Source organism: Leptonotus elevatus, chromosome 9 (assembly GCF_054856555.1).
Source record: "Leptonotus elevatus isolate MCC_2025b chromosome 9, RoL_Lele_1.0, whole genome shotgun sequence".
NCBI lineage: Eukaryota > Metazoa > Chordata > Actinopteri > Syngnathiformes > Syngnathidae > Leptonotus > Leptonotus elevatus.
The window spans coordinates 7,640,128-7,658,246 of NC_141247.1; the positions used below are offsets into that span (position 1 = coordinate 7,640,128).

An 18,119-nucleotide genomic window follows, 5' to 3' on the forward strand; every position below is an offset into this window, starting at 1 on the left:
ATCACCGGAGAAGATTTGCAGGACGCCATGAAAAGATTCAGAGCACTGTCAAAACAACTCCATGTATGATTTCATGTCTCTGGACTCCAAAAACATTCTATTTTAAGAGGTTTCAAAATGAAGTCCGTAACCGTCATAGAAAGTGGAATCGTGCTAAAGTTGCCATGTAAAGAAAATGCTGGTTCCGGTGACATCACACTATATTATCCGCGTCTGCAAAATATGATTCCATATTTAATTTGCCACACCCACACCAGCGAATGACCAAATTACCACTAGGACATTTAAACTTTAATATACAGGCTGTTATGTTCCCATAACAAACGGGTATTATCATACAATGTTCATTTAACTGGTTATGCAGTTTTAAGTAAAGTAACTAACTTAAAATTTAGGGCTGTCACAAATGAATCATTTTTAGAATTGATTATTCCTTTGATTACTTGGGTGATCATCACTATTGATCCCTCTTGCCCCCCACATACTCTAGTTAACAAATGTTTTGTATTTGGTCTTAGTTTTTTTGTTTTGTATAAGGGGTTGGTACCATAGTAATAAACACCCTTCTACAAATTACATTTAAGTTGGCTGAAGTTGATGTATAGGCTATTAACCCTATACTCACTTCAAAGTAAACATGTTTTTTTATTAATGTACATTCAAATTAATGTTTGGCCTCACAGTCTCGTGCTAGCTCAAGTGCCCCTCAGGGGACCTGAGGAGGATTTATTCAAAAATGACTTAGCTCCAACTGTCACGCTCGCCTGGTCTCTATTTCCCACAACAATCATGTCACTTTACACTCAAACAAGATCACTGCTGTGATGTGTTGAGTGGAGATGCAGAGAGCTAGCTATGTTAAGCTAAGTTAGCTGGAGACTCTACAACTTCCACTAAGTCAAGTTTAACGTGCAGGACGATTTAGTGGAAAATGCTTTGCTCCAGTTAGGTAGTCATTAGGGATGTAACGATATCCTAAAATCATGATACGATATTACCACGATATGAAGGTCACGATACAATAATTATCACTATATTGTGTGAAGGTTGGCGATACAAAAAGGTGACAATATTGTAAAAAATAAAATAAAATAGCTCATACTAAAAAAAATATATATATATATATATATATTGTGCTTTTGTACATTACAGCAATGAAAATAGTATTTATAAAAAATATATAAATGTAATGTATATATTGAGGCACTTACTTGCTAATGCAAGCACACATTGAGCTCCTCCACATATTGACTCTGTTCACAAGCATATTATGTTCCCCTTCATCTGCCCATTAGTGTGGATTTTAAACATAGAAGGGCCAAAACATGCCTTTTGAAAATTAAACTGCACTAAAAAACTAGCCACTAGAGGGTACTAGAACTGCAGAAATGGAAATCAACCTGACTTTTTTAACAGATGTACCGCTTGTAATATTGTGACATAACGACGACGATATATTGTGTCAGTTTTAATATCGCAATATTGCCGTTATCGTTACATCCCTAGTAGTCATGGGACGTTCTGTTACGAGGCTTTTGCATGTTCAGCACTAGTTTACCTAAAAAGCACCAAACCGTGAGCTTCTGTGAAAGGTATAAAAGGGTAGGGTGACCAGATTTAAAAAAAATAAAACCGGGATGCTACAACTTTGATGAAAATTAAGTATAAAATAAATGTGACCAGTTGTTTCAATCAGGGTGTGCCAGCAAAAGACGGCCAATATGCGCCAACCGAGAGCAGGGGCGGGTGGGATTGCTAATGCTAAATGCAATCTTGGTTGACATTTTAACTAAACAATCAATGTACTCACCAATATCCAACCTTTTTTTTTCTGTCCCGACAGCTGTTGGAAGCTGGCAGTGCCGTTTACCTCGCGCCGGTTACGCTTTGCAATATTGGAAATATGCCGTTTGAATAGGGTGACCATATTTTCACAATTAAAATCCAGGAATTACAATTTTGCTGAACATCATATATACAATAAATTGTCACCAGGAATTATTCTTAACAGATTTAATTGCGTGTCAATCTGGTGATCAGTGGCTGTGCTCCTATCTAGCTAATGCTAAATGCAATCTTGGTTGACGGTTCAAAAGTGCTAAACCAAACAATGCATTCACCATTATCTAACCTTTTTTACTCTCTCCCAGTGTTGTGGCAATGTAGTTACCCCCCGAAAAAATTTTATGCCCTGGAACTTGAGTTGACATGCGGCTGTTCTGATTTTGATGCGTCAAATAATAAAATGAAATGTTTCCACGTATACTCCCTGAAACAAACAAAAAGGCCGCCACAAATGCTCAGCACGTGTTCGGTCTGAGTATATTTTCCCATGATTCTTAGACATGGACGCAGGAAGTACGTGAATGTGAAATAATTCCCTTTTAAATGGTTTATCATATGAACCACTATTACAACTGTGACTGACATACATACACATTGGTCAAAGAGTTGGCTTGCTGACTGGAAAAACCGGGACGCCTGGATGCTGGATGGGACCTGCATACTAGTGGGACAAAACAATTGGGCTGCCGAAATCCGCCGGGACTTGGGACACAAGGCTCAAAATTAGGATGTCTTTTCACCCAAAGTCACGCATACACACTCCCGTGTTCCCGTCTCTAAGTTTACCACAGCTCCGCTTTGCAGTAATTACATAAAACTTTTATTTTTGTACTTTTTAAGTTTTAAACGACAAAACCTTGAGCATCTATTTTCTTTTAGCGTATTCCTCCATAGCAACGATGAGACAATTGACTGAATGCGTGTGTCTGCAGCATCCATGTAGTAACTTAGACAGTGGTTGGCCAAACATGATTACGGGCAGGCTTGCAGAGTAATGGACTACAAAAATTGTACATTTATTAAGTGTGGGTTGTTTTTGTTTTTGTTTTCCTTGCCCTCAATGGACCGCCGTTGCTCGTCCCATGTAACGTTTTTGTTGGCCAACAAGTAAATTAAAAAAGTCTTAGTGGTCTTAGCGCTGTCAGTTTCAAAAGTGACTCACAGGGAATGGATTGTGACCATTTTGGATCACATTCACTCGAAGATTTATTCACTTATTTTAAATAGCATTTACCACAAAACGTGTGAGCTGTCAAATGCATCTAGATTTCTGGTTTCCATATGGTTGCTGGTGAGCTAGCCCCACTGCTGCATCTTCTAAGTAAAAACTTCACGACTTCCTGTCATGAATCACCCGCAGCTTTACTAATTAAATGTCTTATTACCAATGTCGAGGAGGGAATTGAAGCTAACTCCTTGTTTTTTTTTTTTAATCCTTTCATTGGTTATAACAAACATTGGTCATGTGGAAATGTTTATTTATGAAGCTAGCAAATCTTTATATCTAGCTCCATGATGTATTACCTTCTGGGTCAGTTTGAAAACGGCCTTCTTTATGCAACTGAGCAATTGTTTCAAATTGGTCTAAAATATATATTGCATTGATTGATTGATTTTTTTTTTACATGTTTTGTATCACATGTAATACAAAAGTGCTCAAGGCAAACTTACTGCTTTACACGTTTTAACGCAATGCCCTATGTCTATTTCCAGTCTTCCATCTATTCCATTCCTTCAAGCTTGGTCATTTAACCCTTTTTGTTCAAATGCATACTGGTTCATATTTGTCATTTTTTTGAAAGATGTCATTTTTTTTGTTTTGTTTGCTTAAGGGCTATTAAGAATGGTATGCAATAATTAGCATAATACAAGCACTCTCAACAAATTAGGATTAATTAATTAATTAATTTATTTATTTATTTTACGATAAAGCATATTATTCCACAGTTCCACAAATTCTAGCCAAATTCTAAATCCAAAAACATGGTTGAGACTTCAGCTTTATAGTTCATATAGCTTAGCCATCTCCTTACCTACAGCAAAAGCAGATCTTGACTGGGTAGAACTCGTCGTGTTCCCACAACTTGGTACCTGGTTATGTTTGGGCTGGATAATTCTGGTGAAGAGATCCGGAAAGATGCAAACATGTACAGCATTAATGTGGACATGATGTAGTCTCGAGGTCGCATAGTGATGGATCGCATTTCTGTACGTTTAAATGGATGATTTAAGATCTAGGTCCCACTTAGAAGCAATGTCGCTGTCTCTTGTCGTTTAATGAGAATGACTTTTAGCTGCAGATATCCCTGATAGAATGCCAATCAGCTCACAGGCCATGATCCCCCCGTATTGACTGATGCATGTCTGATTACTGTGTTGTTTCTCCTGTCATAGTTTTGCCCTTTTTGTGTTGGTACACTATGTTGTATTGTGCTGTGGTTTGTGTTAGCAACTGTCTAATGCTTTTTGTCTAATGCTACCAGGGGGCTTTGAGGTTTTAGTAATCTGAGTGGTTACAACTCAAAGGATAAGTGTTGATTGCAATTGCTGAAACACAATTCATAGAGCTTTTTTTTTTTTAAAGAAGCTTTAAAAAAAGATATAAGATATATAACACCTTAAACTTATACACCATACCAAAGCAATGTTATGTCAGTATTGGAGACAATTTTTAATGAGCCATAGATTGAGATATCTTCTCTATTCTTACCTATTCTCTAGTTGATAAGTGGAGGGTCAATCGTCAACGCTGAGGCGGTATGGGACCATGTGACCATGGCAGACCGGGAGTTGGCATTTAAAGCCGGTGACGTCATCAAGGTGCTGGATGCCTCCAACAAGGACTGGTGGTGGGGACAGATTGATGAGGAGGAGGGATGGTTCCCTGCCAGCTTTGTGCGGGTGAGTCTTATGCAGCCGCAGCTGGCCCACATGTACAGACACAACATACACCCACACGCACAACTGGAGACTCATGGACATATGCAAACAAACAAATAAACAAACTGGGTCTACTGGGTCTTCACACGTACAGAATGGTGAACAGTCATTTACTTGAATAATACACATGGCCCAACTAAAAATAAATGCTGAGGGTGTCCCTTCCACGCGGCATCACGTTGATCTTTTTTCTCTCAAATGCACTCACCATATTGCCATTATACATTGTGATTATATAATACCCACATCTGAACAGGACTACCCCAACTCTGTTTGAACTGATGTCCTACTGTTATTACCTTGAGGGCGCCCGAAGGAAGATTTAGCATCCTTGTAGGTGGAGGCTCACAGCAGAACGCCTCCCCCACCTCCAGACCCCCCTCATTGCCATTCCCACCTGTCCACCCTTCCATTGTCACTCCCAAGAGGGCAGGACTGTCTACCAAAAAGTATCTTTCTGTTGTGTCATTCTTTCTCTCCAAGGTGGAACCCCACCCTCCTCAGCCCCAAACAAAACAGGTTTTCTATATCAACCCCATAGCAACTCCACGGTTCCAACACACCACGTCAAAGGTGCGTTTTTTCCCCCCCCCAGCCTCATCCACCCATCCAGCCTGCCCAACCCACCATGCAACGCACCCTCAATATCACCAAACATTAACCTCATCCAGTCACCCTTGACCGGTGTCATATAGATACTAGGTAGTCATGATGAGTCAAAAGTAAAGATCTTAATTTTCTTCCTCGAGATTTGCCCCCCAAATATTTAAGCTTTAAGGGCGTTTGAGTGACAACTCATTTTCATAGAATATTTACATTCATATTTATGCCTATTGCTATTTTTATTTTATTTTTAAATTTCAGTACAGTTCTTTTACTGTTGACTCTATTTGTCAGTTTTAAGGCTGCGCTACTGGTTCTCGTCTCTGCAGTTCAGTGCTCTCCCACCCGTCACTCTGCTTGTCTGTGGCGCTGCATTTCTCATCTTGTGTTTGGCATTCTACCCATCAGTTCTTCAATGTTATATTGGCAAAGCGTGTGTCGTCAGGTGTTGGCTGCTGGGCATTTAAAATCACGCTCACTGTGCCCTTTATATTAGGAGGATGGTATTATGTATGTGAGCCTGTGGGTTTGAATTTTGGGGAGCAAATGTGCATGTTTGCAAAGATCTACAGTGGGCATAGAAAGTGAACACATCACTGTTAAAAATTATAAAATAGATGTAGTGATGAACTGTTTTAACTGACAATGGTTTTCTGGAGTGTTCCTGCACGTGGGTATATCCACAATAATGCCTGTTTTTAATACTGTGCCGCCTGAGAGATCGAAGGTCACAGGCATTCAATGTTGGTTTCGGCCTTGTTGCTTACATGCAGCATTTTCTCCAGATTCTCTCAATCTTTGATATTATGGACCGTAGATGATATAATCCCTACATTCCTTACAATTGTACATTGAGAAAGTTGTTCTTAAACTGTTGGACTATTTGCTCTCACAGTTGTTTTCAAAGAGGTGACTCTCACCCCATCCTTGCTCATGAACAAGTGAGCCTTTTCGATGATGCTCCGCTGTTTCCAATTAACCTGTTTACCAGTGGGATGTTTCAAACAGGTGTTTTTTTGCTTTTGTTGTTGTTGTTTTTTTAGCATTTCTCAACTTTCCCAGCCAGTCCTTTGTTGCCCCTTTCCTGGCTTTTCTGGAACCTGTTGCAGGCATCAAATTGAAAATGAGAGAATATTTGCAAAAAACAAGAACATTCATCAGTTTAAACATGAAATATCCTGTAGTGTCAATTCAATTCAGCTGAATATACTGAGGCTTGAAAAATGTTACACAAAATTGTGTTCTGTTTTTATTTACGTTTTACGCAATGTCCAGACTTAATTGGAATTGGGTTCTGTTCTGTATATTTTATAATATTGCTGTACCCTTAAAGGCACACATTTTTTCTTAGCAAGAATATGTTGTTTGTGCGTCCACTAATCTAAAACACAGTATTATGATTTACATTGTGTTTGTGGAATAAAAATTAAGCAGATCCTTCCATCCATTTTAATTCATCTCAGGTGTTTTAGGCAAAAAAAGCAACAACACATAATTACAGTATCATTCTGTATTGATATATTGCCGCATATTTATTATTTTTATTTGAGATATAGTAAATAATAAAACTGTATCTTAACTATTAAAAATATTAGCATAAAACGATATAAAATATAGAGATATATATCTATCAATATCTATCTCTATATTATCTAGACTGTTTTTGCAAAGTAGGTACATTCATATCGCAAGGGTGGATTCATATCGCAATTTGCATATCAAAATTAGCATTTCACTCTTCATACCTTTACAAACACAATGAAAAGCAGAACTGTGAATGGGCTTTTGGCACAGGAGAACACACCTACGTACATTAAGTAGGAGACAAAGCTATTTGGTTAATGGAGTGAGAAGATGGTGACGACAGAAGAAAAATCTGAGGGAAAAAAATGGTGAAAGTGTCATTTCAGACTAAATGCAAGGCGAGCACATTTACATGTAATCGTAGTAACATAGACCTTGCTCTCCACCAAAGACGGCCAGTATGAAGCTGCATAGGACCCAAGATAAGGTAACATTAACGGAGAGCAAATCAGTAAGATTAACGTTAATGTACCTTACTAACATAACGTTAGCCATGTGGAGTTCTAGGTCTCTTTGAATTAGGGTTACTGTCGAATTTGTGGCTTGTTATATAGTGACAAGCACAGTATATGCCCACTACCATAGTTACATCATATACTGTAGGATGCTTGTAAGTTTTGCTCAGTGTCGGCACTAAACTACGTCACATATGGCCGTTTTGAGTTATATGGGTAAAAAATATTGCAAAGTTGTCCAGAGAGGACTCAAGGCTAAAATGGGGAATGTACACAACCAGAGGAGGTTTTGGTTAACTCAAATGAAGGAAATATTTGTTTCCTCTCGAGGTGGCTTCATTTTACTTGTAACAAGGCTTACATGATCAGGATTTTTGGGACAGATCCCAGATCAGCAAGTTAAAAAACAAAACATAGCCGATCACCGATCCGATCACAAGATGGACCAATACTGTGTGTACTTAAATAACTTATTTATTTACTGTACAGTTATATACTGTACTTTTTTTTATTTATTTTTTTTTTTTACAAAGTCTAGCAATCCCAAGGAAGGAAAAAAAAGGGATTTTAATGTAAAACATCTATCTATTCATTAACAAAAAAGCAGAGCTTGATATGAAACAATTTAGCTGCTTTTCAAAACTTGCAATAGAAATATATAACTATAGTTGACCCGCGCATACTTGCAATTCGGCACTCAAGGCTCTGTATATTGACTGATTTTTTTATTTTTTACCCATCCACCCTCCGGGAAACATACATTGAATGTTTATCAGCATTTAAATTTTATTTTAGATATTATTATTTTATTTTAGATGTTTATTTATTTATTTATTTATTTTGCCAGTACATTTTCATTGGCCGTCAACTTTATGTGTATTTTCACAATTTGTGGGTTGGCCGAGTCCCTATCCCCAGAAAATAGCAGGTGTTGATAGTCAACACTTTAGTTGAAACCTTATCAAATTTATTTTAATGAAAAACTTAACGTGGATTTATGAGTCGCAAATCTTGCAAGGAAGGATGTAGTGAAGTGGGACGATGTTTTATAGTAGTCTTATAGTGTATTGATGGACATGGGACTTTTGCACATCTTTGAAGGCAACGTTATGAAGCGAGGTCAGCACATTTTGTGACAATTGCATATATCTTTATTTGCTTCATAAAGATAATTTATATAACTTTATTACTGTATAACTGTGGACAATTCCATTAACTGAGTTACTTTGAAGCATGGGTAGGGGGGGGGGAGGACTGTCTGTGCTCGTGGTCGGTTCACTTCTTGTAATATTCTTTATGTAGCATAATCCAAAATTCAGAAAATCATGAAATATGTCAGCTTTGCCCAACATGTAGTGGTGTGACCAAGTAAAAATACACACAAAGACAACAAAAACAGCACAGAGGTTGAGGTGACGAGATGGCCATTAATGCCATCTCTGTTTCAGCTGTCGATGCCTTTGATCATTTCTCAAACTTATATAATGATACTTTTGATGCTTCCGGCATTTGAAGCACTGCATTTGCAGTACCATATCAGAAAGGAATGAATGGGTATCGATGAGCATATACACACAAGGATCACCCAAGGAAAGTTAATATCACAGTTACGTATTGACAGGTAATGTCGCACCAAAATCTCGTGGCTGCCAAAATTTATTTTTTAGTGGCCCCCCAACAGGTAAATGCATATTTGAAAAACATTGATTGGTTCAGTGAATTAAGACATAGCTGATCAAAAAATATGCATACAAACATTTTGGCTAATATTGGCTATGCTGATAGCTTTTTATCAACAAAAAAAAAACAGTTCTGTAATTGTAATTGAAGCAAATCAATAAACCACAGTTTCAGAGATATATATATATATATATATATATTTATTTATTTATTTATTTATTTTTCCTCAACTCAGCAGGTTATAGGTCACACCCGTACAGTGGAATTATTTGGAATGGCCTTTTTTTCCCTCAAGGAATGTGTTATTTTAACAGTGGTGTGGTCACTTCTTGTCTATATCCACTGTAAGGGGAGGTCACACACAAGGTCAAATATCCTCAGGGAGCTAATCTTTGAAATGCTATGGCGTTTGTCGTAGTATCAGTGTCTGATGTAGGTGTATGTATGTGGAAGTAAGTCTCATTCAATTTTTGATTAAGGGTCTGTAGCTTGATTTGTTTGTTAATACCTTTTCATCAAATGCAGTTAACACACAACTTACCAAGTCATCACGTGTCCGTGTTTGTGCGTGTAAATGTATTTGTCCTTAGTTGTGGGTGAATCAAGAAGATGGAGGTGGGGAACCAGCCGAAGGGACTAGCGAGGTTCAAAATGGTCACCTGGACCCGGCCAACGATTGTTTGTGTCTTGGCTCGCCTCTCCAGAACCGTGACCAGATGAGAGCTAACGTCATCAATGAGATCATGAGCACGGAGAGACATTACATCAAACACCTCAAGGACATTTGTGAGGTACCAAATGCATTTAAACAAGCTAATAGGTACAGACCAGTTATTATGTCTGTAATGTGTCAACATTATTCGCTATTAGTCAGCACATACTTACAGCTTTAAAGGGGACAAATTATGACAAATTTACACTTTAATACCGGTTCTTATAATATACAAATACAGAAATCTATATTACTCCTTATTATTAAAATCTTGATTTTGAATCACCGCTATTTTCATTTTCAATCAATTACTGGCTCCGAACTGCATTATCATTGAAAGCATGATTGAACAGTTCAATCATTTCACTAATAGTGGCGCAACAAATAAAATAGAAATCGTACAGGTTATTTTTTTTTTTTTTTTTAACAACAAACGACTTCTTTAGCGTTTGTGAAATGAACAGACTATTTTGCTGCTTTATAATTTATATTTTTCTTTACAAAAAGGTATTTATTATTACCGTGTTCATTCTCACAAACTATAAGTATAGCCTCTTTATTCAATGCTACTCTAATTTTGTGTGTAATTTAATTTGTATTTCATATTAATAAAACAAAATTGTGATAAAATCTAAATCGTGATTTAGAAATTTAAAAATGTTTTGATATTCTATTTTTGCAAGATTGCCAACCCCTAATTGAATTTAAAAAATATATATTTTTTTATTTTAAAAATGTTTACAGGGTTACTTGCGCCAGTGCAGGAAGCGTGTGGACATGTTTAATGATGACCAACTAAAAGTTATCTTCGGAAACATTGAGGACATCTACCGCTTCCAGATGGGTTTTGTTAGAGACTTGGAGAAACAGTACAACACAGAGGATCCCCACCTTTCTGAAATTGGACCATGTTTTTTAGAACACGTGAGTTTGTTGTGTAACTACTGGTTTTCCCAATCCTATGAACATTTTAACATGTGTGCTCGCATCCCTCAGCTGTGCCTGACCTGTTCTTCCTCCTTGCTCTTTACAGAATTATGTGTTTTTGTTTGATTAAGCGTTTATTTTGAACATGCAGTGCAAAACATAGAAATTAGAGATGTACAATTTACTGTACTGTACTGTAAATATCATCCCATACTGAACCATTGTGTACTGCCAGTCCAAAAAGGCATCTAAAGAAGTAACCTATTTAAACTCTACACCTTGACCATTACCAAAGTAAAAAAAAAAAAAATGTTATTCTGATTGAGGTATCTTGCCCACGCAGTTTTTTTTTTGTGTGTGTTTTTTGTTTTGTTTAGAAACTGCTTTCATTTTGTCTTTGATGTATGAACCATTGTAGTATTATGACATAAACATTCTATTTTATGACACTTTCAGTAACTAAAATGTTTGGCTCAAGAATCAAGAACATGATTAAGAAAACAATTTATGTACTTACTGTAGCCATTGCCAAACACTCATAGATTTTTTATTTTTTTATTTTTTTTATGGTAAATCATAGTACTGGGCAACTGGTATTCCGCTTCAGTCCTGTAGATAGTAGGACTAACATCCTTTTAAACGTACAGTAAATCATGATTATAAAAACAATATTCTTGAATTGCATGTCTTGGATGACTATTTAATTTGATATTTCTGCTCTTCTGTATTACAGCAAGATGGTTTCTGGATATATTCAGAATACTGTAATAACCACTTGGACGCTTGCATGGAGCTGAGCAAGTTGATGAGGGATGGCAGGTACCAGCACTTCTTTGAGGCCTGTCGACTCCTCCAGCAAATGATTGACATTGCCATAGACGGCTTCTTGCTCACCCCAGTCCAGAAGATCTGCAAATATCCACTCCAGTTGGCTGAGCTTCTCAAATACACTGCACAAGAGCACAGGTGTGACACTTTGTACACAACACAACAGTAGCATAGATAACTGGTGGGTTTCAGTACTTCCAACAAGGCTAAGAACCACTGTATTAAAAGTACCAATAATCTTGAGAATGTTATCAGTTTTTCCATTTTAGTACATGAGTGCACAATCAGCACTTTATGGCTCTCTTCTAAAGTATTTGAAGAGGTTCCCTGATGATAGCATACTGTACAATACATGAAATTTCAGACATGCAGACTTGTGCATGCAAGCCCACAGAAACATAGTGTAAGAGATTTAGCATATACACAGCCAGCTCCAGGTCATTCACAAACCAGGCGCTCTCAGCCAGATCGGGACAGGTGCCAGCTCTGCCGGCAAAGCCTGCCAATTCACAGTGTTTGACTGCAAAGAATCTGCCAAGTATAGGCCATCCCTCTGTCAAACACATACACACTATACTTGGATCTATTGCCATTGGAGCATAGAGGGAAAAATCCTACTCAGATAGCATTGATGCAGTCGTATTTTACAACTGCTAGACCAAGTGGCTAATTAGAATTCAGTAGTTATCTTACTGTTTGGACCTTGTTCCAGCAGACTTACCGCTATTACTTCAGTATACATCCCATGTCTAATAAGGTACACTGTGTCTTTCATTACTGCAACTTCACCAGAATTTTTTTAAAAGAGTGGCCAGTTTTCAAAGAGCTTAACTCGACCCTTTAATTCCCCAAGAGTCATTACGTGTGCACTGTGTCTGTGTCTCTAGCGACTACCGATACGTGGCAGCAGCCTTGGCAGTAATGCGAAACGTCACCCAGCAGATCAATGAGAGGAAGAGAAGGCTGGAAAACATTGACAAAATTGCCCAGTGGCAAGCATCTGTTTTGGACTGGGAGGTACGTACGTACGTGTCCGTGCATGTGTGTGTGTGTGTGTGTGTGTGTGTGCATGCGTACGTGTAGGCGTATGTGCGTGTGTGTGTTCAAAGTACAAATATCTTCTCACTGGGTCTGTACACTCAAAACTACAGATAGTGTCCTGTACCATGAAGTCTTAATTAACACAACAACTGCGCACGTTGGTGTACCTTGAGGGGCAAAATATTCGTACTATAGACCCCTATTTCTGACAGTGTCTTGTTCCTGAATGCTGGTTTTACTTTATGTACAGTATTAAATCTGTTGTGTCTATCTTCACTCTCTTCAGCTACAGTAGTTCCTGGACTCCTTGCTCAGTTTCGTTTTCATGTATATGAACTGGTCATTGTTTCTTGAAGTCGCACAATTCAACAAGAATGAATTGCTTGAGCTTTCACGTTTCCGGATATCAACAGATATTGGCTGTTGGTGTGGGATCTAATCTTAAAATCATTCACATGACTAACTCATTTTAAATGCACAAGAAAAAACATGATGGTCAAATGAATAAGAGCAAGAATAGGAAAATGGTGCATCTAGGATCTTTTGAATAATTAAAGTGGATTCACGTTCCGGGGGGCTACAGTTTATCAACACATGTCTCTTAAAACATTCTGAATTAAAAAGCTAAAGCTAAAAATAAATATATTATTTAGTGATTATTTTACATTGTAAACCTTTGATTTATTGATTTTTGTATCTGTTTTCATGCGTCTAGGGCGATGATATCTTGGACAGAAGCTCGGAGCTCATCTATACTGGGGAGCTGTCATGGATCTATCAGCCATATGGGCGCAGCCAGCAGCGAGTCTTCTTCCTCTTTGATCACCAGCTGGTTCTCTGTAAGAAGGTAGAATGTCTTTCACTTTGTTCATTTTCTTCCTTTCATTTTGATTCTCGTTTGCTTGAAAACAAGCTGATAAGGGAGAGCACAAACAACCGAGTCCGCTGCTTGAAAGTTGTGCATTTCATGCTGATCCCAGAGATGCTCGAAGCCAGTGCAACTTCTTGCTCGGGACGGAAATATGCAGTATTACCCAATGCAAGACACATGAGCCCTCGGTTAAGTTCAAATACTCGGCACATTTCTCCAAATGTAACTGCAGTAGTTTGGGCTCCGATGCACCAAGGCTGTGCTCCCCTGTCAGACGAATGTTCATGCTCGGCTACACCCAACTATGCATGTACACAGAGACACAGGCACGAATGCAGTGAGACACTTGGACACGCTGTCTCATCGAGGCGGAGGAAATGCCTCCTCGCATGCATCCAAATGTGAACCGAAAACAATTATCTCATCATTTACTTACATACACCAAGTGTATAGTTCATGTGCGGCTTACATACTGTTAGTGTTTTCTTCATTAATCATTTATTGACCTCATCCACCCTGTGTCTGTCACTACTGATCATTTCTGGCACCTCAAACAAATTCTAGTATGTGTGCAGAGCTCAGTTTTTGCAGTGCCACTTAAAAAGGTTCTAAGGATACGCTGAATTATGTGTTTTTGTTCTTTTTTTCCCTATGCTTCCTGATTTAGCATTCTCAATCCAGCGACAGGCCTCTAGGGGTGTTAGCCCTCCATCTTCTCCTCTCGTATTGTTCTTATCAGTATAGTGCATAGATGCAGGTTTATCTCTCCATGCTCATTAGCTGTTGTTTCTCATTTTACCCCTGCTGAACTCATCATGCAACTGGATGTTGTTTAGTCCTAGGGCAATTGTGTTGTGGTGATTAGTTTAAGTGTACATAGAAGTAAATACATTTACGTTGACTGGATGCATTGTTGTTGCATGGTCAGATTGTGCCTTTGGCCTTATCTTGAGATTGTGAATGTGTGTGTTATATAATGCTTTATCCATCCATCCATTCATTGTCTTCCGCTTCTCTGAGGTCGGGTCGCATGGGTAGCAGCTTAAGCAGGGAAGCCCAGACTTTGGTATCCCTAGCCACTTCATCCAGCTCTTCTTCCCGAGGTGTTCCCAAGCCAGCTAGGAAACGTAGTCTCTCCAGCGTGGCCTGGGTCGTCTCGGATGTCCCCTACCAGTGGGACGTGCCTGGAACACCTCACCCGGGAGACATCCAGGAGTCATCCTAACAAGATGTCCGAGTTACTGCATCTGACTCATGTCAATGCGGAGGAACAGCGGCTCGACTCAGAGCCAGTCCTGGATGACCAAGCTTAGTTCTTACCTTATCTCTAAGGGAGAGCCCAGACACCCTGCAGAAGAAACTCATTTCGACCGCTTGTATCCTGGAACTTGTTTTTTTGGTCATGACCCACAGCTCGTGACCATGGGTGAGGATAGAAACATTGATCGACCAATAAATGGAGACCTGCCCTTTTCGTCTCAGCTCCTTCTTTACCACAAATGACTGATACAGAGTCGCTGCACCCATCGGCCTGTTGATTTCCCCACTTTATTCTTCCCTCACTCGTGAACAAGACTGCAAGAAAGTTGAACTCCTCCACTTGGGGCAGGATCCTTTTCCCGACCTGAAGAGAGCTATCCACCTTTTTCCGACTGAGGATCATGGTCTCAAAATTGGAGGTGCAGATTTTCATTCCAACCGCTTCACACTCGACTGCGAGCCACTCCATTGAGAGGTTGTAGATCGCAGCTTGGTGAAGCCAACAGCATCACATTAGCTGCAAAAAGTGTAGAGGTAATACTGTGTCCATCAAACCGGATCCCTCAACGCCTTGGCTATGCCTAGAAATTCTGTCCATAAAGGTTATTAACAGAATAGGTGACGAAAGGCAGCCCTCACTGTATCCAAATCTAACTTTCGGCAATGCAGACCCCAAACTCTGACACTGGTCGTGCAAGGACCAAACAGCCTGTACTAGGATGTCCAGTACCCCATACTCCCAGAGCAACCCACACAAGATCTCCCGGGGTATCCGGTCGAACATCTTTTCCAAGTCCACAAAGCACATGTAGACTGGTTGGGCGAATTCCCATGTATCCTCGAGCAAACTGCTAAGGCTACGTTCAGACTGCCAGCCCAAATCCGATTTTTGGCCCATCCAGATTTAAAGTGGATGGCTCTTTTGTAGCCTGAACAGTCACAAAGCAGGTCAAATCCGATTTTTGCGGGAGGTAGTTTTATATCCGATTTGGGCACAATGCGTCTCAGTCTGGTCAGCTCAAATTACTCGGAACGGATTTGACGTCACTCTACCCGTGCAAAAACCAAATGCACCCGCGCTGTCAATATCCAATCGGTTCGCCTTGACGGCTCCACTGCCCCGTCGGCTCCGCTCGTGTTCAACTGGAAATACAGTGACAGTTTACAATACTTGCGCTGAAGCCGGTCTCACTACCCCATCAGTTCTTCATATGCGCAACCGGAAATAGCGAATTAGTGCCAAAGAAACCTGGTCGTTTAAAAAAAGAAAGAAAAAGAAAAAATATGCTTTTACGCGCCTGCAAGGAACGGGCAGTGCGGAGCGGTAAACAGTGTCACATGACGTCAAACACTACACACGCTGGGCGCTGCCTCTGTTCGACGTCGTTGCTACAGCAACCTGTCAGATGGGTCAATAATGTGGCTCAGTCTGAACGGGGCCCGATCGGATTTGGACACTTGCTAAAAATAGTCTGGACAGTCAACACTAAAAATTGGATTTGAGGAGGAATCCGATTTGAGTCAGATACGCCTGCAGTCTAAACGCAGCCTCGTCTCCATGATGTTTGAATTGTGAGATTTATTGATAATTAATTTACTCACAGTATAATGATCAAAAGTAAAGTCTAACTTTTTTTACTTTGTACAAGTGCTGCTACTACTTACTTACTTATGAATGCCAGCGATAAAATCGTGTTGATGAGCTTATTTTCTGGAAAACTGGCATCTCTGTATGTGTGAAGTGGATGTTGGTGTATTTGGGCAGCAAATGGAAAGGGTTTCACAAGACAGACTACCAGGTATCAATGAAAAGGTAGTTTGTTGACAGCTGAGGAGAAATTTAAACACACACTCAACGCATCTCTCTATGCACCTCACCAGGATCTGATACGACGGGACATTCTGTACTATAAGGGTCGCATCGACATGGATCGCTACGAGGTGCGGGACGCCATTGATGGGAGAGACGATGACTTCAATGTAAGTGTGAAGAATGCCTTCAAATTGTGCAACAAAGACAGCGACGAGATCCACATCTTCCTGGCCAAGAAGCCGGAGGAGAAGATCCGCTGGCTCAGGGCTTTCCATGAGGAGAGGAAGATGGTGCTGGAGGATGAGAAAATCGGTTAGTCACGTCTTTGCTTCATTCATCGCTGTTATGTAATACAATTTGTCTGCATAACAAAACTGTTTTAGGTATAAGTTACAACTTCTTTGTGAAATAATGTCTAAACTTCAAAATGTTGTCATTTTTATCAATTGTGTTGTTACTAACAAACAAACATTTATGCTGTTATTCATCAAAATATTATTCCGCTTATCTGTCACGCTTTATAGCAGTACTATTGCTCGACAAATACAGTATATTTACTTGTACTTTGCTGAGCCTAAAAATGTATCAGTTCCAAAACATTATTTTTTTTCGAGATCAGAGGGAGGATCATTGACAAAAAACAATAACATGATAAAGGTGCTGCGGTATCACTGTTTTAAGGCACTTACTAAGCATCTAATCAGATGTCACCCTGCAGCCCCAAACATATCTCCATATTTGTATGATATGATATGATATGATATGATATGATATGATATGATATGATATGATATGATATGATATGATATGATATGATATGAAATTAACTCATCAATTCACTTCTCTTCTTTTTCTGAACTGCAATCTAGTGTCACTGCTCATTTTTCAGAACATTCTGCCTGTGTTGTTTTCTGTTTAGGTTTTGAGATCTCAGAGTACCAGAAACGGCAGGCAGCCATGACAGTGAGAAAGGTGACCAAACAGAAAGGTGAGGCAACAAGAAGATATCAGGTGATTTCCATTTTCTTTTCCTCACTGCTGTGCTCTGTCTTCTCATCGTTGTTTACTGTTTGTTCAATCTGCTTTTTGTATCTTCTTTCATGAACTTTTCTTAAACACACACGCACTGGAAAAGTACCGTAGATTTAGGTTTACTTTTGGTCTTCCATTTGAGTTAAATGTCTGTCTGCTCACATTTAGCTGACTTGCCACGTGTAGTAAATCAGCTGTTAAGCATCAATGAAAAGACAGAGGGACTGTTTGCATGAAGTATTGAGTTTTAAAGATGACACCTATCTTCATGGCATCTGGATCCGGTGTCATAGTTTTCTTGAAGCAATTTCCTACCTCCATCAACTGTATGGGTTAACGTTAGCAACTTGGTTTTAACTTGACTTGGTACCGAGACATTTATTATATAGTTGACAATCACAGCTGTCACTATAGTTTTAGGAATCTTTTAGTAGGTTAGGAGCCCATGTAAGATTAGCTCCTGAGCTTGGGAACGCTGATAAGATCCAACGCAAGATGACAAAGAAAGCTGAAAGTCAAGGTTAAGCT

At 39.2% G+C, this 18,119-nt stretch overlaps 1 protein-coding gene across 3 annotated transcripts in view; it reads left to right on the forward strand.

Annotated features, from left to right (window-relative positions):
- arhgef9a (Cdc42 guanine nucleotide exchange factor (GEF) 9a) overlaps positions 1-18,119 on the forward strand; it is a 49,459-nt gene that overhangs the window by 24,058 nt on the left and 7,282 nt on the right. For 2 of the 3 annotated variants that reach the window (XM_086084378.1, XM_086084380.1), the window contains 9 exons: positions 4,567-4,746; positions 5,269-5,358; positions 9,698-9,898; positions 10,564-10,743; positions 11,480-11,712; positions 12,462-12,591; positions 13,331-13,462; positions 16,628-16,871; positions 17,479-17,547. In XM_086084378.1, coding sequence (XP_085940504.1) covers positions 4,567-4,746; positions 5,269-5,358; positions 9,698-9,898; positions 10,564-10,743; positions 11,480-11,712; positions 12,462-12,591; positions 13,331-13,462; positions 16,628-16,871; positions 17,479-17,547 — 1,459 coding nt within the window. The remainder of the gene's footprint in view (positions 1-4,566; positions 4,747-5,268; positions 5,359-9,697; positions 9,899-10,563; positions 10,744-11,479; positions 11,713-12,461; positions 12,592-13,330; positions 13,463-16,627; positions 16,872-17,478; positions 17,548-18,119) is intronic. The other variant, XM_086084379.1, reaches the window with a different exon arrangement.